Here is a 26380-nt window from a genome sequence, read left to right on the forward strand (position 1 = left end):
GAAGTGACCTGCCCAAAGTCACACAGCTGACAAGTGGCGGAGCTGGGATTTGAACCGATGACCTCTGACTCCAAAGCCTGTGCAATTTCCACTGGGCCACGCTGCTTCCCTGCTTAGATCAGTCCAGTTCTGCACACAGTAAGCGCTCAATAAATACGATTGAATGAATGAATGAACAGTGCTTGGCCCATAGTAAGTGCTTAACAAACACCATCGTCATCACATCTCCGTGTCTCTGCATCTGTGAGTCTCTGAGTCTCCCTGTCTTTATAGCTCCGTTTCTCCTTGTCTCTACCTCTCCTAGTCTCTCCATCTTTGTGTCTCTACATTGAAGAGGACACTCCGACTGTGAGCCTCATGGGGGATGATGAACTTGTATCCACCCCAGGGTTTGGAACAGGGCGGGGAATGTCACCGTCTACTGTATTGTACTTTCCCGAGCGCTTAGTACAGTGCTCTGCACACAGTAGGCGCTCAATAAATAGGATTGACTGACTGGCTGCCGCTGTCCTCCCCACCTCCGGCCAATCAAAGGCCCCGGGCTTGGCCCAGCCCCCTCCCCACGTACTCATGGGGCTATAAAGGCCACGACCCTCCCAGTGGGGACCCCACTCCTCCCTGGCCTGTCGATCTTCCGCTGACCAGTCCGGCCCAGTCCGGCCTAGTCTAATCCAGTCCTCCCTAGGCCAAGCCGCCTCTCCCCATCCTCTCCCAGGATGCTTTTCTGGCACAACCAGTCGGAGCACTTCTGGCCCAGCCCGGGAGAAATGTACCAATGTCCCACCGGCAACCTGCTCAGGTAGGTTTCTCCCCCGCCAGGAAGGGAGTCTCGACGCTGGCCCGGCTCCTCCTGCCCAGGAGAGGGGTTGGGAGGCAGGGCTTCTCGTTTGGTTTCAGGGGTCCTGCGCGCCCCTCTTCCTCTCCATCCGTTATCCCTGAAGGGCCCTAGGAGCTCCAGTGGCGCGCCTTGGCGTGGGGAATTGGCCGCAGCCACAGTTCAGAGTTCGGTCCCCCAATCCGAGCAGAAGGGCAGAGCCTGGAGAGCCACGCCAAGCTCGGGGGCACAGGCAGGCCCTCCCAGCTCCCTTGGCACGTCTGTGCCACCTGGGTGGGACGGGGGACAGGCTCCAAATTCCGTTGGGTGGACTGGAGGGCACTGGATGGTGCCCATCTGCCCCGTCAGGGAGCCGCTGGCCCTGCCCTACCTGAAGCAGGAGGAGCCTCGGGCCGTCTCCACCTCAGACCTGCACTGCCCCGTTTTCCAGTACGTGCTCTGTGCCGCCACCTCACCCGCCGTCAAGCAGCACGAGGAGACCCTCACCTACCTGAACCAGGGTACCGGGGACCGCCGGGGACGGGGAGGAGTACGTGGCTGACCACCGGAGAGAGGGCAGCGGGGGCCTAACAGGAAAAGCCGGGGACCGGGAGACCCGGGTTCCCATCCCGGGCTTGCCGTCGGTCTGCTGCGTGACCTGAGACAAGTCGCTTAACCTCTGTTGCCAACTTGGACTTCCCAAGCGCTTAGTCCAGTGCCCTGCACACAGTAAGCGCTCAATAAATACCATTGAATGAATGAATGAATGAACCTTTCTGGGCCTCGTTTTCCTCATCTGCGAAACGGGATGAAAATAGCTGCTCCCCCTGTCTCAGAATCAATCAATCAATCAATCATATTTATTGAGCGCTTACTATGTGCAGAGCACTGTACTAAGCGCTTGGGAAGTACAAATTGGCAACATATAGAGACAGTCCCTACCCAACATTGGGCTCACAGTCTAAAAGGGGGAGACAGAGAACAAAACCAAACATACTAACAAAATAAAATAAATAGAATGTGTGCCCTCCTAATGATCCACCTGACTCTCTGGTACCTACTCTAGGTTTTGGCATGTAATAAATGCCAAATGAGTACCTTCACTCCTGGGACAAAGGGGCGATGCCATCTTCACCCACAGACTGTGAGCCCCCCGTGGGACAACCTGATCACCTTGTAACCTCTCCAGCGCTCAGAACAGTGCTTTGCACGTCGTAAGCGCTTAATAAATGCCATTATTATTACTATTTTTTGGATGAGCAGCATGGCCTAATGGAAAGAGCACGGGCCTGGGACTCAGAAGGACCCGGGTTCTAAACCCAGCTCCGCCCCTTGTCTGCTGTGTGACCTTGGGCAAGTCACTTCACTTCTCGGGACCGCAGTTCCCTCTTCTGTAAAATGGGGATTACAACTGTGAGCTCCATGTGGGCCGTGGACTGTGTCCGACCCGATTAGCTTGTATCGACCCGAGAGCTTAGTACGGTGCCTGGAACATAGTAAGTGCTTAACAAATACCATTAAGAGAGGGGGGGGAAGAAAGGAAAGAGAGGGTTGGTGTGGGAGGGCCTTGGGATCACTAGGCCCCTCACCCCTGCCCCATTCTCCGGCCCGTCTCCCTCAGGCCAGTCTTATGAGGTGCGGATGCTGTGTAATCCCAAACTGGGTGATGCCTCAGAGTGCCCACGGCTGCTCAAGGTGGGTGCCCCTGCCCCCTGCCCCTCCCCATCCCTCACTGGAGCTTGGCATCCCCTGGGCACTGAAAATGCTGCTCCTCCCGGGAAAGAGCACTGCATGCAGAGCCTTGTACTAAGCACTCAGAAGGGTACCATCGAATAGGCAGACATGATCCCTGCCCTCAAGGAGTTTGCAATCTAGCTAGGGGGACTGATGCTAAAATGAATTAAGCACAGGAGATAAAAGAGTATATAAAATAGACACACAAGGGCTACGGGAAGGTTGTGAATTTTCAAGTGCCTAGGTGGTAAGGAAGTGCTTACGGGGCATTGGGGGGTGGGTGGGTATAAACCGGGGAGATCATAAATCAATCCCGAAAGGTGGCCTGGAAGAGAGGCGATTTCCCTGATGGACTGTAAACTCCTTGAGGAAGCGATTGTGTCTACTTAACCTGGGCTCTCCCAAGCACAATACAGTACAGTGCTCCGCACAGAGTACAAGCTTGATCAATCAATCAATCAATCAATCGTATTTATTGAGTGCTTACTGTGTGCAGAGCACTGTACTAAGTGCTTGGGAAGTACAAGTTGGCAACATGTAGGGACTGTGTCCAACCTGATTGGCTTTTATCTATCCAGCTCAGCAGAGTGCCTGGCACATAATAAGCATGTAACAAATATTAAAAAAAGAAAGATTGTCCCCCCTGCATCTTCAAGTGGTGCCCTTCCCCGGTGTTCACCCCGCCGTGGCAGGCTGAAGCGCTTAGTACAGTGCTCTGCACACAGTAAGCGCTCAGTAAATACCACTGAATGAATGAATGTTTGTATGTATTTATTACTCTATTTTACTTGTACATATCTATTCTATTTATTTTGTTTTGTTAATATGCTTTGTTTTGTCCCCTGTCTCCCCCTTCTAGACTGTGAGCCCACTGTTGGGTGGGGACCATCTCTATATGTTGCCAAACTGTACTTCCCAAGTGCTTAGTACAGTGCTCTGCACACAGTAAGCGCTTAATAAATACCACTGAATGAATGAATGAATGTAGAGACGGTCCCTACCCAACAGTGGGCTCACAATCTATCGATTGCTTCAAAAGGCCTCTAAACACGGGGCGGGGGGAGGATACAGTGCTCCACATGAAGTGTTCGATCAATACTATCGATTGATTCAGAAGGCGTCTAAACACAGGGGGGACAATGTGGAGGATCGAATTTGAAGGCGGAGGGAGGGCAGGAGCGAGGGAGGGCAGGGGTGGGAGACGGAAGAATGAGACCCCGCGAATAGGATGCCCTGAGAGGAACACAGAATGTGAGCTGGGGTACAGTGGGAGGGAAGAGCGGATAAATTGGAGGGAGAGGGCTGATTAAGTGTTTTCAAGCAGAAGGGGAGGAGGTGTTTCTGCTTAAGGCCGGGATGGGTGGGCTACCACTGGAGGGGTCCTAAGAGCGGGGTGGACTTGAGCAGAACCACGTTTTGAGCAGAGTGAAATCCTGACTGCAGGGGGAAGGGCCTAGAGGTGGCCAGATGGGGAGGGGGTCAGTGGGGCTGGTGGACAGCTCCTGACCTCCTCCATCTCTCTTCCCTTCCTCCTCTTCCTCCTCATTCATTCACTCATTCAACCGTATTTACTGAGCGCTTACTGTGTGCAGGGCACTGTTCCTCTCTTCCCTTCCTCCTCTTCCTCCTCATTCATTCACTCATTCAACCGTATTTACTGAGCGCCTACTGTGTGCAGGGCACTGTACTAAGCGCTTGAAAAGTACAATTCGGCAACAGAGAGAGACAGGCTACCCAACAACGGGCTCACAGTCTAGAAGGGGGAGACAGACAACAAAATAAAGTAAGTAGGCAGGCGTCAAAATGGATAAAAAGAATTATAGCTATATGCACATCATTGATAAAATAAACGGAATAATAAACATGTACAAATATATATACACAAGTGCTGTGGGGCAGGGGTACTTCCCAAGCGCTTAGTACGGTGCTCTGCACACAGTAAGCGTTCAATAAATTCGATTGAATGAGTGAGGGAGGGAGTCCGGGCTATGGGAAGGGGAGGAGGAGCAGAGGAAAATCTTGTACTTCCCAAGCGCTTAGTGCAGTGCTCTGCGCACAGTAAGCGCTCAATAAATACGATTGAATGAATGCATGAAAAGGGGGGGCTCGGTCTGGGAAGGCCTCCTGTAGGAGGTGATCTCTGAGTAGGGCTTCCTGCAGCGTGGCTTAGTGGAAAGATCCCGGGCTTGGGAGTCGGAGGTTGTGAGTTGGAGGTTGTGAGTTCTAATCCCGGCTCTGCCACTTGTCCGCTGCGTGACCTTGGGCAAGTCACTTGACTTCTCTGGGCCTCAGTTCCCTCACCTGTAAAATGGGGAGGAAGACTGAGAGCCCCACGTGGGACACCCTGCTTACCTCGTATCTCCCCCAGCGCCTAGAACAGTGCTTGGCATATAGTAAGCGCTCCACAAATGCCATCGTTATTCTTATTCCTCCTCCTCCGGGCGTGCAGAGCGTGGTGCGTGTGGTTTTTCACGACCGACGCCTGCAGTACACGGAGCAGCAGCAGCTGGAAGGCTGGAGATGGAGCCGGCCCGGGGACCGGATCCTGGACATAGGTGAGGGGCGGCCCAGGGGGGCCTGGGCCCGGGGGCGGGGAGGAGGGGAGAAGGGGCGGCCCTGACGGCCTCCCCTCGCCCCCCGCAGACATCCCCCTGTCCGTGGGCCTGCTGGACCCGCAGGTCCTCTCCTCCCTGCTCAACACGGTGGAATTCCTCTGGGATCCGGCCAAGAGGACGTCGCTCTTCCTGCAGGTGCGGGGCCGGGGGAGGAGGAGGAAGGAGAGGAGGAGGAGGAGGAAGGGAGGGGGTGGTCGGTGGCGGGGGGGGGGGGGCACCCGGCCCTCGTGCGGAGGGCCCACGTGCCCCGAGCCGCCTGGGTCTCGCCTGCCCACTTGACGCGGACCAGAGGGCCGAGTGGCAGCAGGCCTCCCCCTTTCTTCTCCCTCCCCCTTTCTTCTCCCTCTCCCTCCTCCTTCCTTCTCTTTCCCCCTTCTCCTTTTCTTCTTTCCCTCCCTTTCTTTTCCCCGTCCCTTTCTTCTCCCCCTCCCTTTCTTCTCCCCGCCCTCTCGTCTTCCTCCCTCTTCCTTCTCCCTCCCTCCTTCTTCCTCCTCCTTCCCCCTTCTCCCTCTCCCTTTCCTCTCCCCTCCCTTTCGTCTTCCTCCCTCTTCCTTCTCCCTCCCTCTCCCTCCTCCTTCCTTCTTCTTCCCCCTTCTCCCTCTCCATTTCTTCTCTCCCTCCCTTTCTTCTCTCCCCTCCCTTTCTTCTCCCCTCCCTTTCGTCTTCCTCCTCCTTCCTTCTCCTTCCCCCTTCTCCCTCTCCCTTTCTTCTCTCCCTCCCTTTCTCCCCCTCTCTTTCTTCTCCCCTCCCTTTCATCTTCCTCCCTCTTCCTTCTCTCTCCCCCTCCCTCCTCCTTCCTTCTCCTTCCCCCTTCTCCCTCTCCCTTTTTCTCCCTCCCTTTCTTCTCCCCCTCCCTTTCTTCTCCCTCCCCCTTTCTTCTCCCTCCCCTCCCTCATCCTTCCTTCTCCTTCCCCCTTCTCCCCTTCTTCTCCCTCTCCATTCCTTTTCCTTCTCTCTCTTCTTCCTCCCCCTCCCCCTCCCCCTTTCTTCTCCCCTTTCTCCTCCTTCCCCTTCCTCCTTCTCCCCTTTCTCCCCCTTTCTTCCCCTTCCCCTTTCTCCTTCCCTTTCTTCTCCCCTTTCTTCACCATCTCTCTTCCTTTTCCATCTTTCTTCCTCTCCCCCTTTCTCCTCCCCTTTCTTCTCTTTCCCCCTTCCTTCTCCCCCCTTTCTTCTTCCTTTTCTTCTCCCCTTTCTTCTTCCCCCTTCCTTTTCCCTGCCTTCTTTCTCTCCCTCCCCTTTTTTCTTCTCCCCCCTTTCTTCTCCCCCAGGTGCACTGCATCAGCACCGAGTTCACCCCTCGGAAGAACGGCGGGGAGAAGGGGGTCCCCTTCCGCATCCAGATCGACACCTTCCGCCCGGGGGATAAGGCGGTGGGCCCTGACCACCTGCACTCTGCCAGCTGTCTCATCAAGGTCTTCAAGGTACCGGCCGCTCCCTCCTCTCCATCCTTCCCCCCCAGGTGCCAGAGGGGACCCACTGAGGGACCCTCTCGCCCCCCAGCCCAAGGGCGCAGACCGCAAGCAGAAGACGGACAGAGAGAAGATTGAGAAGCAACCGCCCCTGGAGAGGGAGAAGTACCAGCCGTCCTACGACACCACGGTGCTCACTGAGGTGGGGACAGACCCGGGCCCTGGATTTGTGGGGTCAGGGGATGAGGATGGCGAGAAGGAGAGGTCAGGCCTACAACTGGGAAGGTAGAGGCAGGGGTCTCCCCTTCCTGTTGTACCGATGGGGAAGAGTGACCAGAGAGGGTGAGTGACCAGGCTGAGGTCACACAGTAGACGGGGGTAAAACCAGGATTAGAACTCATGCCTTCAGTTCCTCTAGACTATTCATTCAATCGTATTTATTGAGCGCTTACTGTGTGCAGAGCACTGTACTAAGCGCTTGGGAAGTCCAAGTTGGCAACATAGAGAGACGGTCCCTATCCAACAGTGGGCTCACTGTCTAGAAATGCCGGGGAAGAGAGAGAGAGACAGAGACAGAGTGTCTGACCTCACTCGTCTCTTTCTATTAGTAGTAGAATCACATTATTTGTAGTAGAATCCTATTTATTGAGCACTTACTGTACGCAGAGCACTCTACGAAGCACTGGGAAAGAGCGGGAGTTAAGTACAGCCTCCACTAATTGTCAGCTGTGCGACTTTGGGCAAGTCACTTCACTTCTCTGGGCCTCAGTTACCTCATCTGTAAAACGGGGATTGACTGGGAGCCCCACGGGGGACAACCTGATCACCTCGTAACCTCGTCAGCGCTCAGAACAGTGCTTTGCACATAGTAAGCGCTTAATGAATGCCATTATTATTAAGTACCGAACCTGTCCCCCGAGGGTCTCACAATCAATGAAGATAGGTGGGAGAGAGTGTGTCACACTCCTAGACTGTGAGCCCACCGTTGGGTAAGGACCGTCTCTCTATGTTGCCAACTTGGACTTCCCAAGCGCTTAGTAGAGTGCTCTGCACACAGTAAGCGCTTAATAAATATGATTGATTGGTTGATTGATTGATTGATTGAGAGAGGACTTAGACGCTAAAACAGCATGAGAGACAAGGTCAAATCAAATAAAAGCAAAAGTGTGTAGAGAGGTGGGACCATTTTTCTTGGAGGAGGGGGCGAGGAAGGCGAAGCCACAGCAATCCCCCCCAGCCCACCCCCAATTCCGCAGTGCACCCCGTGGCCCGAAACCTGTTGCAGCCCGCACGCGCCTCCCAGCCCCCTCTGCTTCTCCTCCCCTCACCCCTACAAGCTGCTGAGCCCCGAGAGGTGAGTGGCGGGGAGTGGGGAGGTTGAGGCCTGCCTGGCCCTCCTGGCCGCGAGGCTCTGGGTGGGAATCTGGGGCTGAACCCAGGCGTCCGGCCTCTAGCCCTTCTTTGCTCCCCCCAGAATCTGTTCGTCCCCGCCTTTCTCAGATGGCTCCGTGGACAGCCAGGCCGAGGTAAGGACCCAGATCCGACTCCTACCCATAATAATAATAATAATATTGTTATTTGCCAATCACTTATTAACAAATCACTCAGCCTTCCCAGACTGAGCCCCCTCCTTCCTCTCCCCCTCCTCCCCCTCTCCATCGCTCCGACTTTACCTCCTTCCCTTCCCCACAGCACCTGTATATATGTATATATGTTTGTATGGATTTATTACTCTATTATTTATTTTATTTGGTTCATCTGTTTTGTTTTGTTCTCTGTCTCCCCCTTCTAGACTGTTGGGTAGGGACCATCTCTATATGTTGCCAACTCATACTTCCCAAGCGCTTAGTACAGTGCTGTGCACACAGTAAGCGCTCAATAAATACGATTGAATGAATGAATGAATGAACTTGATGATGGCATTTGTTAAGTGCTTACTACGTGCAGAGCACTGTTCTAAGCACGGGGGCGGGGGGGGATACAAGGTGATCAAGTTGCCCCACGTGGGACTCACAATCTTAATCCCCATTTTACAGATGAGGTAACTGAGGCTCAGAGAAGTTAAGTGACTTGCCCAAGGTCACACAGCAGTCATGTGGCGGAGCCAGGCACTGTACTAAGCTCCGGGGTGGACACAAGCAAGTCGGGTTGGACCTAGTTCCTGTCCCGCAGAGGGCTCACAGTCTTCATCCCCATTTTACAGATGGGGTGACTGAGGCACAGAGAAGTCAAGTGACTTGCCCAAGGCCACACAGCAGATAAGTGGCAGAGCTGGGATTAGAACCCATGACCTCCCGACTCCCAGGCCCGTAGTCTATCCAGTAGGCCCTGAGAAGCAGCGTGGCTTGGTGGAAAGAGCCCGGGCTTGGGAGTCAGAGGTCACGGGTTCTAATCCCACCTCCGCCACTTGTCAGCCGGGTGACTTTGGGCGAGTCGCTTAACTTCTCTGGGCCTCAGTTCCCTCCTCTGTAAAATGGGGATGAAGACTGTGAGCCCCCCGTGGGACAACCTGATCACCTTGTAACCTCCCCAGCGCTTAGAACAGTGCTTGGCACATGGTAAGCGCTTTAATAAATGCCATCATTATTATTATTCTCTGTGCCTCAGTTACCTCATCTGTAAAATGGGGGTTAAGACTGTGAGCCCCACGTGGGACAACCTGATTTCCTTGTATCCCCCCAGCTCTTAGAACAGTGCTTGGCACATAGTAAGTGCTTAATAAATACCATTATTATTATTATTAATAATAATAATAACCACCACCGGGGTTGTGGTGATGCTGCCCTCTGGTGGCTGGCCCTGCTCTGGAATTCATTCTTTCATTCATTCATTCATTCATTCATTCATTCATTCAATCGTATTTATTGAGCGCTTACTGTGTGCAGAGCACTGTACTAAGCGCTTGGGAAGTCAAGTTGGCAACATATAGAGACGGTCCCTACCCTACAGTGGGCTCACAGTCTAGAATCAACCCCAGAGTCAGATATGGGGGTTGCCCAGCTCAGGTTGGGTTCAGTCATTCATTCAATCGTATTTATTGAGCGCTTCCTGGGTGCGGAGCACTGTACTAAGCGCTTGGGAAATACAAGTCGGCAGCATATAGAGACGGTCCCCACCCAACAACGGGCTCACAGTCTAGAGATGCAGCGTGGCTCAGTGGAAATTCATTCATTCATTCAATCGTATTTATTGAGCGCTTACTGTGTGCAGAGCACTGTATTAAGTGCTTGAATTGCTTGAATAGCCCGGGCTTTGGAGTCAGAGGTCATGGGTTCAAATCCCGGCTCCGCCAATTGTCAGTTGTGTGACTTTGGGCAAGTCACTTCACTTCTCTCCATCTTACCTCCTTCCCTTCCCCACAGCACCTGTATAGATGTATATATGTTTGTACATATTTATCACTCTATTTATTTATTTATTTGACTTGTACATATCTATTCTATTTCTTTTGTTAGTTTGTTCGGTTTTGTTCTCTGTCTCCCCCTTTTAGACTGTGAGCCCGCTGTTGGGTAGGGACTGTCTCTATACGTCGCCAGCTTGTACTTCCCAAGCGCTTAGTGCAGTGCTCTGCACACAGTAAGCGCTCCATAAATACGACGGATTGATTGATTCTCTGTGCTTCAGTTACCCCACCTGTAAAATGGGGACGAAGACCGTGAGCCCCACGTGGGACCACCTTGTAACCTCCCCAGCGCTTGCACATGGTAAGCGCTTAACAAATACCATCATTATTGTGAGAAGGGGGAGACGGACAACAAAACAAAACATGTGGACAGGTGTCATCAGAATAAATAGAAATTATTTCTAGGTGGGCTGGGCAGTTTCCTCTCCAGCCTTCCCTTCCCTTCCATCCCACCAACCTAAACGGTGTCCAATCCCTCCTCCTTGCAGACTCTGAGCCCCGCAGCCTCCATCCCCGAGGCCCAGCAGTGGCTGCATCGCCATCGCTTCTCCGGCTTCTGCAGGATGTTTGCTAACTTCACCGGTAAGGCCGGGCAGGGCTTGGTTGCCTCAACCCCCAGAATATTAGCCCGGGCACGGCCCTGGACCAGCAGCCAACCACCAGTGCGGGCTAATGGTTAGAGCACTGGGCTTGGGGGGCGGAAGAAAAAGAGTGGTTTAGTGGAAAAGAGCCCGGGCTTGGGAGTACAGAGGATGTGGGTTCTAATCCCGGCTCCGCCACTTGTCACTTCACTTCTCTGGGCCTCAGTTCCCTCGTCTGGAAAATGAGGATTAAGACTGTGAGCCCCACGTGGGACCACCTGATTCCCTTGAATCTACCAGTGCTTAGAAAAGTGCTTGGCACATAGCACTTAACAAATACCAACATCATTATTATTACTGTAGCGGTTAGAACAGTGCTTGGCACAAAGTCAGCACTTAATACCATCATTATTATTATTATTATTGTTATTATTAAGAACCTGAGTTCTAATGCCTGCTCCGCCGCTTGTCTGCTGTGCGACTATGGGCAAATCGCTTCACTTCTCTGGGCCTCAGTTCCCTCATCTGGAAAATGAGGATTAAGACTGTGGGCCCCACGTGGGACCACCTGATTCCCTTGAATCTACCAGTGCTTAGAAAAGTGCTTGGCACATAGCACTTAACAAATACCAACATCATTATTATTACTGTAGCGGTTAGAACAGTGCTTGGCACAAAGTCAGCACTTAATACCATCATTATTATTATTATTATTGTTATTATTAAGAACCTGAGTTCTAATGCCTGCTCCGCCGCTTGTCTGCTGTGCGACTATGGGCAAATCGCTTCACTTCTCTGGGCCTCAGTTCCCTCATCTGGAAAATGAGGATTAAGACTGTGAGCCCCACGTGGGACAACCTGATTACCTTGAATCTACCAGTGCTTAGAAAAGTGCTTGGCACATAGCACTTAACAAATACCAACATTATTATTATTACTGTAGCGCTTAGAACAGTGCTTGGCACAAAGTCAGCACTTAATACCATCATCATTATTATTATTATTATTGTTATTATTAAGAACCTGAGTTCTAATGCCTGCTCCGCCGCTTGTCTGCTGTGCGACCATGGGCAAATCGCTTCACTTCTCTGGGCCTCAGTTCCCTCATCTGGAAAATGAGGATTAAGACTGTGAGCCCCACGTGGGACAACCTGATTACCTTGAATCTACCAGTGCTTAGAAAAGTGCTTGGCACATAGCACTTAACAAATACCAACATTATTATTATTACTGTAGCGCTTAGAACAGTGCTTGGCACAAAGTCAGCACTTAATACCATCATCATTATTATTATTATTATTGTTATTATTAAGAACCTGAGTTCTAATGCCTGCTCCGCCGCTTGTCTGCTGTGCGACTATGGGCAAATCGCTTCACTTCTCTGGGCCTCAGTTCCCTCATCTGGAAAATGAGGATTAAGACTGTGAGCCCCACGTGGGACAACCTGATTACCTTGAATCTACCAGTGCTTAGAAAAGTGCTTGGCACATAGTACTTAACAAATACCAACATTTTTATTATTATTATTACTGTAGCGCTTAGAACAGTGCTTGGCACAAAGTCAGCACTTAATACCATCATTTTTATTATTATTATTACTGTAGCGCTTATAACAGTGCTTGGTACAAAGTCAGCACTTAATACCATCATTTTTATTATTATTATTACTCTAGCGCTTATAACAGGGCTTGGCACAAAGTCAGCACTTAATACCATCATTATTATTATTATTATTAAGAACCTGAGTTCTAATGCCTGCTCCGCCGCTTGTCTGCTGTGCGACCATGGGCAAATCGCTTCACTTCTCTGGGCCTCAGTTCCCTTGTCTGGAAAATGAGGATTAAGACTGTGAGCCCCACGTGGGACAACCTGATTACCTTGAATCTACCAGTGCTTAGAAAAGTGCTTGGCACACAGCACTTACCAAATACCAACATTTTTATTATTATTATTACTGTAGCGCTTAGAACAGTGCTTGGCACAAAGTCAGCACTTAATACCATCATTTTTATTATTATTATTACTCTAGCGCTTATAACAGGGATTGGCACAAAGTCAGCACTTAATACCATCATCATTATTATTATTATTAAGAACCTGAGTTCTAATGCCTGCTCCGCCGCTTGTCTGCTGTGCGACCATGGGCAAATCGCTTCACCTCTCTGTGCCTCAGTTACTTCATCTGTAAAACGGGGATTAAGACTGCGAGCCCCATGTGGGACAAGGATGGCGTCCAATCTGATTAGTTTGTATCTACTCCAGTTTTTAGTACAGTGCTTTCTAGACTGTGAGCCCACTGTTGGGTAGGGACCGTCTCTATATGTTGCCAACTTGGACTTCCCAAGCGCTTAGTCCAGTGCTCTGCACACAGTAAGCGCTCAATAAATACGATTGAGTGAATGAATGAATGATAAACGCCATGTGATTTTTTTAAAAAAGCAACAAACCTGGATTCAGTAGGAGACTCCATCCAGTTTTGGCTCTGTTGTGCTGTATGGCAGTCGAGCAGTCATTCACCCTCTCTGGGCTGCACCAGGGTGATGGAAGGATGAACGAGAGCTGAGGGGGAAAGTGTGAGAGACGAGAGATTGAGGCTGCGGCTTCTGTGCCTGTCGGGCTGAACCATGAGGAGGCTGAAGTCGCCTTGCACTTGTTGTATTTATTGTTCTTCATCATCATCAATCGTATTTATTGAGCGCTTACTATGTGCAGAGCACTGTACTAAGCGCTTGGGAAATACCAATTGGCAACACATAGAGACAGTCCCTACCCAACAGTGGGCTCACAGTCTAAAAGGGGGAGACAGAGAACAAAACTGTTCTTGTGTTTTACGTGTCTGCTGGTAACCCCACTATTATTCCCCACTATTTTTAGATTGCGAGCCCCCATGGGGGTCAGTGTCTTACCCCATCTCACGCCTTTAATGGGGGCATTTATTAAACACCCTGTTCCAAGCACTGTTCTAAGTGCTGAGGTAGATACGAAATAATCGCACAGTCCCCGTCCCACATGGGGCTCACAGTCTACGGGGGAGGGAGAACAGGCATTGAATCCCCATTTTCCGGATGAGGAAACGGAGGTACAGAGAAGTCAAGTGACCTGCCCGAGGTCACACAGCAGACAAGTGCTAACCTTCTCACTGTGCCTTGATTTCACCTATCTTGCGGCCAATCCCTAGGCCACGTCCTGCCTCTGGCCTCCTCAAATCATCATCATCATCATCAATCGTATTTATTGAGCGCTTACTGTGTGCAGAGCACTGTACTAAGCGCTTGGGAAGTACAAGTTGGCAACATAAATCCAACAGACAACGACTCTCCCCCCGTTCAAAGCGTTATTGAAGGCACCTCTCCTCCAGGAGGCCTTCCCAGACTAAGCCCCACTTTTCCTCAGCTCCCACTCCCTTCTGCGTCGCCCTGACTTGCTCACTTTTCTCTTCCCTCTCTCCTCCCTTCACACTGTGGGGCTCCACAGCACTTATGTCCATAGCTATCATTTAATTAATTTTTTTTTTATGGCATTTATTAAGCGCTTACTATGTGCAAAGCCCTGTTCTAAGCGCTGGGGAGGATACAAGGTTGTCCCACGGGGGGCTCACAGTCTTAATCCCCATTTTACAGATGAGGGAACTGAGGCCCAGAGAAGTGAAGTGACCTGCCCGAAGTCACACAGCTGACAATCCCCCCCCGCCCTACCTCCTTCCTCTCCCCACAGCACCTGTATATATGTTTGTACAGATTGATCACTCTATTGATTTGACTCGTACATATTGACTATTCTATTTTATTTTGTTAATATGTTTAGTTTTGTTGTCCGTCTCCCCCTTCTAGACTGTGAGCCCGCTGTTGGGTAGGGACCGTCTCTACACGTTGCCAACTTGTACTTCCCAAGCGCTTAGTACAGTGCTCTGCACACAGTAAGCGCTCAATAAATACGATTGAATGAATCCCCCCGCCCTACCTCCTTCCCCTCCCCACAGCACCTGTATATATGTATGTACTTATTACTCTGTTTACTTATTTTATTTGTACATATTTATTCTATTTTATTTTGTGAATATGTTTTGTTTTGTTCTCTGTCTCCCCCTTCTAGACTGTGAGCCCGCTGTTGGGTAGGGTCTGTCTCTATATGTTGCCAACGTGTACTTCTCAAGCGCTTAGTACAGTGCTCTGCACATAGTAAGCGCTCAATAAGTGCGATTAGATGAATGAATGAATTGGCGGAGCCGGGATTTGAACCCCTGACCTCTGACTCCAAAGCCCGGGCTCTTTCCACTGAGCCACGCTGCTTCTTATTTATACTGATGTCTGTTTCCCCACCCTCTAGACTGTAAGCTTGTGTGGGCAGGGAATGTGACTGTTTATTGTTTTAGCGTACTCTCCGAAGCGCTTAGTACAGTGCTCTGCACATAGTAAGCCCTCAATAAATACATTTGAGGAATGAATAAATGAAGTGGCAGAGACGGGATTAGGACCCAGATCTTGTCTCCCCCTTTTAGACTGTGAGCCCACTGTTGGGTAGGGACCGTCTCTATATGTTGCCAACTTGTACTTCCCAAGCGCTTAGTACAGTGCTCTGCACACAGTAAGCGCTCAATAAATACAATTGATTGACTGATTGATTGATCTTCCAACTCCCAGGCCCCTGCTCTTTCCATGTGGCTTAGTGGAAAGAGCACGGTCTTGGGAGTTGGGGACATGGGTTCTAATCCTTACCCCGCCACTTGTCGGCTGTGTGTCCTTGGGCAAGCAGCTTAACTTCTCTGTGCCTTGGCTACCTCATCTGGAAAAAGGGGATTAAGGCTGTGAGCCCCATGTGGGACAACCTGATTACCTTGTATCTACCCCAGTGCTTAGCATATAGTAAGCACTTAATACCATAATTATTACTATTCTCTGTGCCTCCATTCCCTCATCTGTAAAATGGGGGTTAAGACTGTGAGCCCCACATGGGACAAGCTGATCACCTTGAATCCTCCCCCGTGCTTCGAACAATCAATCAATCATATTTATTGAGCGCTTACTGTGTGCAGAGCACTGTACTAAGCGCTTGGGAAGTACAAGCTGGCAACATATAGAGACAGTGCTTCTAGACTGTGAGCCCACTGTTGTGTAGGGACCGTCTCTCTATGTTGCCAACTTGGACTTCCCAAGCGCTTAGTCCAGTGCTCTGCACACAGTAAACGCTCAATAAATACGATTGATTGATTGATAGGAAGTGCTTAACAAATACCATCATTATTATTATATTACAAGCTTGACTGTGGGCAGAGGATGTGTCTGTTGATTGTTGTACTGTACTCTCCCAAGCACTTAGTACAGTGCTTTGCCCGAGCAAGTGCTTGGTAAATCAATCAATCAATCAATCAATCGTATTTATTGAGCGCTTACTGTGTGCACAGCACTGTACTAAGCGCTTGGGAAGTACAAGTCGGCAACACATAGAGACGGTCCCTTCCCAACAGCGGGCTCACAGTCTAGAAGGGGGAAATATGATTGAACGAATGGGTCTGGCCCCATTTTGAGGGGTGCGGGGTTGGGGATGGCTCAGTGGAAAGAGCCCGGGCTTTGGAGTCAGAGGTCATGGGTTCAAATCCCGGCCCCGCCACTTGTCGGCTGTGTGACTTTGGGCAAGTCACTTCGCTTCTCTGGGCCTCAGTTCCCTCATCTGTCAAATGGGGATTAAGACTGAGAGCCCCGTGTGGGACAACCTGATCACCTTGTAAACTGACTGAACCCCTTCCTTCCTCTCCCCCTCGTCCCCCTCTCCATCCCCCCGTCTTACCTCCTTCCCTTCCCCACAGCACCTGTATAGATGTATATATGGTTGTACATATTTATTACTCTATTTATTTATTTATTTATTTATTTATTTTACTTGTACATTTCTATCCTATTTATTTTATTTTGTTGGTATGTTTGGTTCTGTTCTCTGTCTCCCCCTTTTAGACTGTGAGCCCACTGTTGGGTAGGGACTGTCTCTATGTGTTGCCAATTTGTACTTCCCAAGCGCTTAGTACAGTGCTCTGCACATAGTAAGTGCTCAATAAATACGATTGATTGATTGATTGATTGATTCTCTGGGCCTCAGTTCCCTCATCTGTCAAATGGGGATTAAGACTGTGAGCCCCGTGTGGGACAACCTGATCACCTTGTAAACTCCCCAGAGCTTAGAACAGGGCTTTGCACATAGTAAGCGCTTAATAAATGCCATGATAAAATAAAAATAATATTGCTGCAGTAAAGACTTGGTTTTAGTAATAATAATAATGATGGCATTTATTAAGCGCTTACTATGTGCAAAGCACTGTTCTAGGCGCTGGTTTTGCCCACTCCCTCAGTGGGCAAGAGCAGACGTGGGTCCCAGAGTCCCGTGCCATCCTATGCCAGGTGCCGACCTGCTGAAACTGTCCCGGGGGGACCTGATCCAGATCTGCGGAGCGGCTGATGGCATCCGACTCGCCAATGCCCTGAAATCCAGGTGAATGGCTCCGGGAGCCGGGCGGAGGGTGGGCCGGGGCCCAGGGTCGGGGCGGAGATGGGGGCCCGGGGCCCGAGTGGGAAAACGTACCAACGCCACAGCTGCGCCCCAGTCCCACCGGAGTCCAGGCTGGATTGGACGCTACTGAAAAGGGAAGCTCAGGCAGTCAATCAATCGATCAATCAATCGTATTTATTGAGCACTTACTGTGCGCAGAGCACTGGACTAAGCGCTTGGGAAGTCCAAGTTGGCAACATCTACAGACGGTCCCTACCCAACGGTGGGCTCACAGTCTGAAAGGGGGGAGACGGAGAACAAAACCAAACATACTAACAAAGTCAAATAAATAGAATAGATATGTACTGGTAAAATAAATAGAGTAATAAATATGTACAATCAATCAGTCGTATTTATTGAGCACTTACTGTGTGCAGAGCACTGGACTAAGCGCTTGGGAAGTCCAAGTTGGCAACATCTAGAGACGGTCCCTACCCAACAGTGGGCTCACAGTCTAGAAGGGGGAGGCGGAGAACAAAACCAAACATACTAACAAAATCAAATAGAGTAGATATGTACAGGTAAAATAAATAAATAAATAAATAGAGTAATAAATATGTACAAACATATATACAGGTGCTGTGGGGAAGGGAAGGAGGTAAGATGGGGGGATGGAGAGGGGGATGGGGAGAGGAAGTCTGGGAAGGCCTCCTGGAGGAGGTGAGTCGTATTTACTGAGCACTTCCTGAAGTACTGAGTGCTTGGGAGAGTGCAATATAACAGACACAATCTCTGCCCACAACGAGCTTACAGTCTAAAGGGAGGACAGGCATTCATTCATTCATTCATTCATTCAATTGTATTTATTGAGCGCTTACTGTGTGCAGAGCACTGGACTAAGCGCTTGGGAAGTCCAAGTTGGCAACAAATAGAGATGGTCACAGTCTAGAATCAACCCCAGAGTCAGATTTGGGGGTTGCCCAGCTCAGGTTGGATTCATTCATTCAATCAATCATATTTATTGAGCGCTTACTGTGTGCAGAGCACTGTACTAAGCACTTGGGAAGTACAAGTTGGCAACATCTAGAGACAGTCTCTACCCAACAGTGGGCTCACAGTCTAAAAGGGGGAGACAGAGAACAAAACCAAACATACTAACAAAATAAAATAAATAGAATAGATATGTACAAGTAAAATAAATAAATAAATAGAGTAATAAATATGTACAAACATATATACATGTGCTGTGGGGAAGGGAAGGAGGTAAGATGGGGGGATGGAGAGGGGGACAAGGGGGAGAGGAAGGAAGGGGCTCAGTCTGGGAAGGCCTCCTGGAGGAGGTGAGCTCTCAGTAGGGCCAGTAAGCGCTGGGGAGCTTACAGAGTGATCAGGCTGTCCCACGGGGGGCTCACAGTCTTCGTCCCCATTTTACAGATGAGGTAACTGAGGCACAGAGAAGTTAGGTGACTTGCCCAAAGTCACCCAGCTGACAAGTGGCCGAGCCGGGATTTGAACCCCTGACCTCCGACTCCAAAGCCCGGGCTCTTTCCACTGAGCCACGCTGCTTCCCCAGTGGAGGAGGAGGTGGAGGTACAGGGAATATATTGGCATTACAGCAGTGAAGTATATGTGGGCTGCGTTTTAGTAGGAGAGTAGCAAGGTGAGGTAGGAGTGGGCAGGGGGATGGACTGCTTTAAAGCGGATGGTGAGGAGTTACCGTTTGAGAAAGTGAAGAGTGTTGGCTTCGGGGCACAGCCCTGGGACCTCGGAGCTGGGGATAATAATAATAATAATAATAATAATAATAATAATAATAATAATAATAATAACAATAATAATAGTGGTATTTATTAAGCTCTTACTATGTGCAAAGCACTGTTCTAAGCGCTGGGGAGGTTACAAGGTGATCAGGTTGTCCCACAGGGGGGCTCACAGTCTTAATCCCCATTTTACAGATGAGGGAACTGAGGCCCAGAGAATAATAATAATAATAATAATAATAATAATAATGGTATTTGTTAAGCGCTTACTATGTGCCAAGCACTGTGCTAAGCGTTGGGAAGTTACAAGGTGATCAGGTTGTCCCACAGGGGGCTCACAGTCTTAATCCCCATTTTACAGAGGAGGGAACTGAAGCCCAGAGAATAATAATAATAATAATGATAATGGCATTTATTAAGCACTTACTATGTGCCAAGCACTGTTCTAAGCGCTGGGAAGTTACAAGGTGATCAGGTTGTCCCACAGGGGGCTCACAGTCTTAATCCCCATTTTACAGATGAGATAACTGAGGCCCAGAGAATAATAATAATAATAATGATAATAATAATAATAATAATAATAATAATAATAATAATAATAATAATAGACTGTGAGCCCACTGTTAGGTAGGGACCGTCTCTATATGTTGCCAACTTGTACTTCCCAAGCACTTACTACAGTGCTCTGCACATAGTAAGCGCTCAATAAATACGATTGATTGAGGATCCTGAGCCCACGGGGGAGGGCTGACCTTTCTCACCCCCCACCCCACCAGGCAAGCCTCTCCAATCAATCAATCAATCAATCGTACTTATTGAGCGCTTACTGTGTGCAGAGCACTGTACTAAGCGCTTGGGAAGTACAGTGCCCCCCACCCCTGCCCCCCAGGTGGGGTCAGATGAGCAAAGAAGCCTGGCCCCCACAAGGCAGCCCCAGCCTCACTCCCAGGCCCGGCCACCTGATTTGACCTCTGTTCTCTTTCCTTTCTTGGGTGCCATTTGTGCCCTCTCCATCCCCCCCATCTTACCTCCTTCCCTTCCCCACAGCACCTGTATATATGTATATATGTTTGTATATATTTATTACTCTATTTGACTTGTACATATCTATTCTATTTATTTTATTTTGTTAGTATGTTTGGTTTTGTTCTCTGTCTCCCCCCTTTTAGACTGTGAGCCCACTGTTGGGTAGGGACCGTCTCTATATGTTGCCAACTTGGACTTCCCAAGCACTTAGTCCAGTGCTCTGCACACAGTAAGCGCTCAATAAATACGATTGATTGAGTCACTTAACTTCTCTGGGCCTCAGTTACCTCATCTGGAAAATGGGGATTAAGACCGTGAGCCCCCCGTGGGACAACCCGATAACCTTGTAACCTCCCCAGCACTTAGAACAGTGCCTTGCACATAGTAAGCGCTTAATAAATGCTATCATTATTATTATTATTATTATTATTATTATTCCCAAGCGCTTCTAGACTTCTAGACTGTGAGCCCACTGTTGGGTAGGGACCGTCTCTCTATGTTGCCAACTTGGATTGATTGATTGATTGATTGATTGATTGAGCGGGGTTAACCTCCAGATTGTTCCTCCGTCCCAGGTCGGTCCGCCCGCGGCTCACCCTGTACATCTCCCGTGAAGCCCAGCCTCCGGGGGGTGAGAGCCCCAGGACCCCAGATTCAGGTAAGACCCTAGGAGGGGGCTTCCCCCCCCACCCCCCCGACCCTGCGGTAAGGTCTAGAATGTGCTCTCCACTGTCCTTGACCCCGAGGAAGGGTCTATTCTATTTATTTTATTTTGTTAGTATGTTTGGTTTTGTTCTCTTCTCCCCCTTTTAGACTGTGAGCTCACTGGTGGGTAGGGACTGTCTCTATATGTTGCCAATTTGTACTTCCCAGGCACTTAGTACAGTGCTCTGCACACGGTAAGCGCTCAATAAATACGATTGATGATGAGGAAGGGGGGAGCAGGACCCTTCCCTCTGAAGCGCTTCCTTCCCAAGCGCTTAGTACAGTGCTCTGCACACAGTAAGTGCTCAATACGATTGATTGATTGATTGAAGCATGTTGAGGAGCAGGCCGGGAGTCAGAAGGACCTCGTTTCTAATCCCAGCTCCACCGCCTGTCTGCTGTGTGACCTTGGGCCAGTCACTTAACTTCTCTGTGTCTCAGTTCCCTCATCTGTTCATCATCATCGTCTGCTGTGTGACCTTGGGCCAGTCACTTAACATCTCTGTGTCTCAATTCCCTCATCTGTTCTTCATCATCCCTCATCATCCCCCCGCCCTACCTCCTTCCCCTCCCCACAGCACCTGTATAGATGTTTGTACAGATTTATTACTCTATTTGACTTACACATATTTACTATTCTATTTATTTTGTTAATGATGTGCCTCTAGCTTTATTTCTATTTGTTCTGATGACTTGACACCTGGCCACGTTTTGTTTTGTTGTCTGTCTCCCCGTTCTAGACTGTGAACCCATGGTTGGGTAGGGACCATCTCTATATGTTGCCAACCTGTACCTCCCAAGCGCTTAGTACAGTGTTCTGCACACAGTAAGCGCTCAATAAATGATTGAATGAATCTGTAAAATGCAGATGAAGACGGTGAGCCCCATAATAATAATAATAATGGTATTTATTAAGCGCTTACTATGTGCAAAGCACTGTTCTAAGAGCTGGGGAGATTACAAGGTGATCAAGTTGTCCCACGGGGGGGCACACAGTCTTGATCCCCATTTTACAGATGAGGGAACTGAGACACAGAGAAGTGAAGTGACTTGCCCAAAGTCACACAGCTGACAATTGGCAGAGCCGGGATTTGAACCCATGACCTCTGACTCCAAAGCCCGGGCTCTTTCCACTGAGCCACGCTGCTTTTCCACGTGGGACAGAGGCTGCCCAGGGACCATGTCCAACCTGATTATCTTGTATCAACCCCAGTGCTTAGCACAGGGCTTGACACGTAGCAAGGGTTTGCCAACTTGTACTTCCCAAGCAGCATGGCTCAGTGGAAAGAGCCCGGGCTTGGGAGTCAAGGGTCATGGGTTCAAATCCTGGCTCCGCCAATTGCCAGCTGTGTGACTTCGGGCAAGTCACTTCGCTTCTCTGGGCCTCAGTTACCTCATCTGGAAAATGGGGATGAAGACTGCGAGCCCCCCGTGGGACAACCTGATCACCTTGTAACCTCCCCAGCGCTTAGAACAGTGTCTTGCACATAGTAAGCGCTTAATAAATGCTATCATTATTATTATTGTTATTCCCAAGCGCTTCTAGACTGTGAGCCCACTGTTGGGTAGAGACCGTCTCTATATGTTGCCAACTTGGACTTTCCAAGCGCTTAGTCCAGTGCTGTGCACACAGTAAGCGCTCAATAAATACAATTGATTGATTGCTCTGCACACCGTAAGCGCTCAATAAATGCGATCGAATGAATAATCAAGGAGAAAGTGGTCCTCCCCCAGGCCCCCAGATGCCTCCGCTCCCTCCGCCCTCGCCGGCCCTCTATCAGGAAGTGTATTTGGAAGAACTGAGCTCGGCGGAGCTGACAGCCAAGCTGGCTGACCTCTTGTCCCTCCCGGCCGGTCAGATCCGCCGCCTGTCCCGCCAGGGCCCGGCCGGCATCCTCATCCTTATCAGTGACCTGGTAAGTAAGGGGCTGGGGGATAGGGAGGGGGGTCAACCCCTTCGGGACAAGATTAATGGGGGCTGGGGGAGCTCTAACCTCGATCCCTTCCGCTGCAGTCTGGGTGGATTTATTTTATTTTGTTAGTATGTTTGGTTTTGTTGTCTGTCTCCCCCTTTTAGACTGTGAGCCCACTGTTGGGTTGGGACTGTTGCCAATTTGTACTTCCCAAGCGCTTACTACAGTGTTCTGCACACAGTAAGTGCTCAATAAATACGATTGATGATGTTGATGATTTGGGCCTGATATCTCCTTCGCCTTCCCCTCGCCACTCCATTCTACAGGTGGTAAGGAACATGGTGGATGAATCCTGCTTTGTGGCCATCGTAAAGAAAGGTATTTAATCTCTTCCTTTCTCTCCCTCTTTTCCCTAGCTACCATCGAACCCCCCCTTCCCTCCCCACCCCGGCCCCTGGGAGCCCTGCCTGACGACAGATAGCGGGAGGGATGGGGGGAAGCGGTGACCCCCTGATGACCCATCAGCTGAGGTCATCAGAGAAGCAGCGTGGCTCAGCGGAAAGGGCCCGGGCTTTGGAGTCAGAGGTCATGGGTTCAAATCCTGACTCCACCACATGCCCGCTGTGTGACCTTGGGCAAGTCACTTCATTTCTCTGAGCCTCAGTTACCTCATCTCTAAAATGGGGATTAAGCCTGTGAGCCCCACGTGAGACTTGATCACCTTGTATCCCCCCCAGTGCTTAGAACAGTGCTCTGCACATAGTAAGCGCTTTACAAATACCATCATCATTATTATTATTATTATCTGTCCAAGGTACTAGAGTTCAGCTGGTCCATCCCCCTAAGTTTCTGCTGAGGGCCCTCAGGGGATTCATTCATTCAATCGTATTTATTGAGCGCTTACTGTGTGCAGAGCACTGTACTAAGCGCTTGGGAAGTCCAAGTTGGCAACATCTAGAGATGGTCATCATCATCATCATCAATCGTATGTATTGAGCGCTTACTGTGTGCAGAGCACTGTACTAAGCGCTTGGGAAGTCCAAGTTGGCAACATCTAGAGATGGTCCCTATCCAACAGCGGGCTCACAGTCTAGAAGGGGGAGACAGAGAACAAAACGTATTAACAAAATAAAATAAATAGAATAAATATGTACAAATAAAATCGAGTAATTTATACTCCCTGCCAAGTCCCCAGCCAAGGGGCACGGAGCCGCCGACTCGCTTTGCTTGTGTCTGTGCCCACTGGCATTGGAATCACCCCAGCAGCAGCTTGGACTTGCTTGTGCTCCCCAGTGGTTTTGTCTCTCTCTGGTCTCCCTGCCCTCCATGGGTCAGAGGAAATGAAGACTGCTCATATAAATGGCAGGGAAACTGAGGCAACTCCCCCTCCATAGGTCCAAAGCCGGTCGGGGTTGGGCCTGGGTTTCTGGCTGCCCCCCTCCCACCCCCCACATGCCCGAGCAGGAGAGAAGCTGGGAAAGAAAGGCCTCTGCTCCCAGGCCATCAGGGCTCAGACGACCTGGCGCGGGCCGGCGTGGTCCTCACCTGCGCACTGCAATGACGCTACCGCTCTGGCCCCGTTCCTCTCCCTCGGTCCTCCCGGAGCTAACGCTTCGCCTTCCGCCTCTGCCCTAACATTCCCTCCTGCTGATAGAAGCAGCGTGGCTCAGTGGAAAGAGCCCGGGTTTTGGAGTCCGAGGTCATGGGTTCAGATCCCGGCTCTGCCAACTGTCAGCTGGGTGACTTTGGGCAAGTCGCTTCACTTCTCCGGGCCTGTTGCCTCATCTGTAAAATGTGACTGTGAGCCCCCCGTGGGACAACCTGATCACCTTGTAACCTCCCCAGCTTTGCATAAATGCCATTATTTTTATTATTATAGTGCAGAGCCCGGAGGGCTACCACCTGATCCTGAGATAAGTCCCATCCCGCCCTGCCATCAGGAAACTGAAGCCAAGTGACCGTCCCCCTTTCTCCAGGGGATGCCCAGAGAAGCGGTTCGGCCAAGCATCTGGGCCCAAGTGCGGCTACAGCTCCTCTCTTCCTTCCCGCTGCCCATTTCTGCTCTGTGAGCACTCTTCTGGAAGGCGGGGGGGAGCACTCTAGCATCAGGTTTGCGGGGTGGGAGGGGAGGTTGTTTAAACTGGGGACTTGAGCCTAGCATCGGATTATCCGCCTTTTCTGATTATCCACCTTGTCTGACGGCCCCTTGCTGAACTAAAAGAACCCAGTCCTTTTAGACTGTGAGCCCACTGTTGGGTAGGGACTGTCTCTATGTGTTGCCAATTTGTACTTCCCAAGCGCTTAGTACAGTGCTCTGCACATAGTAGGCGCTCAATAAATACGATTGATGATGATGAATTAGAACCCGGGCCCGAGGGGCCGGAGAGGGAGCGGGGAAGCTCAGGCCCACTGAACCAGGAGAAGGAGAAGCAGCGCGGCTCAGTGGAAAGAGCCTGGGTTTTGGAGTCGGAGGTCATGGGTTCAAATCCCGGCTCTGCCCATTGTCAGCTGTGTGACTTTGGGCAAGTCACTTCACTTCTCTGTGCCTCATCTGTCAAATGGGGATGAAGACTGTGAGCCCCCCGTGGGCCAACCTGATCACCTTGTAACCTCCCCAGCGCTTAGAACAGTGCTTTGCACATAGTAAGCGCTTAATAAATGCCATTAAAAAAAAAACAAACCAGTCGGACATTAGCCTGTTTCAACTTTCAACCTTGCCGTGCTGGGGGAAGGATAAGATAAGTAGAACACTGTCAGCTCCAGAGAGCGCTGCTCCCTCTTGTTTTTTTTTTAAAAGGTCTGTTTTTATTAAACCCACTGCTTATTTTAAGATTGTACTATACGGGGGGGCACTTATTAGAAACCAAGGGGCAGGCTCTCTCAGTCCCTCCCTGACTGTATGCTTTTCCTGGTTCTGCCCAGTTCACCTTGGGGCAGGATGTTGGAGGCAGAGGGGGTCAGGGGATGCTCAGTCCTGCCATGGGGCGGACCTTACTTGGTCATCTTCTCCCCCAAGACCTGAGAAAGCACAGGCCCACCTGACCCTGAGGCCCCAGGAGGAAGTAGAGGCCTAAACCCTCTCTCAACTCTAGCCTGTGACTCTGTCTCCACCACACTGCCGTCTCTCTCAAGCGCTTAGTACAGTGCTCTGCACACAGTAAGCGCTCAATAAATACGATTGAATGAATGCCCAGTCCAGCTCAGCCTTCTTCTGCGGGAGGGGATTCTTTCGTTCAGTCAAATCAATCAATCAATCAATCATATTTATTAAGCACTTACTGTGTGCAGAGCACTGTAGTAAGTGCTTGGGTACGATTGATGATGATGATGATCTGTGGGAGGGGATTCTTTCATTCAGTCAAATCAATCAATCAATCGTATTTATTGAGCGCTTACTGTGTGCAGGGCACTGGACTAAGCGCTTGGGAAGTACAAGTTGGCAACATATAGAGACAGTCCCTACCCAACAGCGGGCTCACAGTCTAAAAGGGGGAGACAGAGAACAAAACCAAACATACTCACAAAATAAAATAAATAGTACAAACATATATACAGGTGCTGTGGGGAAGGGAAGGAGGCAAGATGGGGGGGGATGGAGAGGGGGACGAGGGGGAGAGGAAGGAAGGGGCTCAGTCTGGGAAGGCCTCAAATGTATTTGAGTGCTTACTGTGTGCAGGGCACTGTACTGAGCACTGGGGAGAGTACGATATAACAACCACGCATGTCCTGACTTGAGTGAGCTTACAGTTTAGAGGGGAGGGGGGCTGTGGTCAGGGGGATGTCACAGGGACAACCCCTCCCTCACCACCCCTGGAGTCTCGCCCACCCTCAGCCCTGGCTGAAGGCGGTACGAGAGGGTTTTAGGCCCAGGCTCGCTGCCTCTCGTTGGCGTGGAGTGAGCAGCAGGCCAGGCTGCTTGCTTGCTTGCTGTGGCCCTTGTTGT

General features: G+C 50.3%; 1 protein-coding gene across 2 annotated transcripts; it reads left to right on the forward strand.

The window, feature by feature from the left end:
• Window positions 1–643: 643 nt before the first annotated feature.
• LOC119934467 (transcription factor CP2-like protein 1) lies at window positions 644–24734 on the forward strand. Of its 2 annotated transcripts, XM_038753967.1 has the most exons (15): window positions 644–799; window positions 1184–1335; window positions 2436–2509; window positions 4998–5103; window positions 5192–5298; window positions 6432–6584; window positions 6664–6774; window positions 7829–7926; window positions 8047–8098; window positions 10464–10557; window positions 16946–17036; window positions 20395–20477; window positions 22259–22440; window positions 22764–22815; window positions 24317–24734. In XM_038753967.1, exons 1-15 carry the CDS (start codon window positions 717–719, stop codon window positions 24352–24354), a joined length of 1476 nt encoding a protein of 491 aa, XP_038609895.1. In that variant the 5' UTR covers window positions 644–716; the 3' UTR covers window positions 24355–24734. The 2 variants fall into 2 exon arrangements, with proteins under 2 accessions (XP_038609895.1, XP_038609896.1); XM_038753968.1 differs by lacking the exons at window positions 16946–17036; window positions 22764–22815; window positions 24317–24734 and having other exon boundaries at window positions 22259–22421.
• Window positions 24735–26380: the final 1646 nt, after the last annotated feature.

Source organism: Tachyglossus aculeatus, chromosome 11, assembly GCF_015852505.1.
Source record: "Tachyglossus aculeatus isolate mTacAcu1 chromosome 11, mTacAcu1.pri, whole genome shotgun sequence".
In the NCBI taxonomy this organism is placed as follows: Eukaryota; Metazoa; Chordata; class Mammalia; order Monotremata; family Tachyglossidae; genus Tachyglossus; species Tachyglossus aculeatus.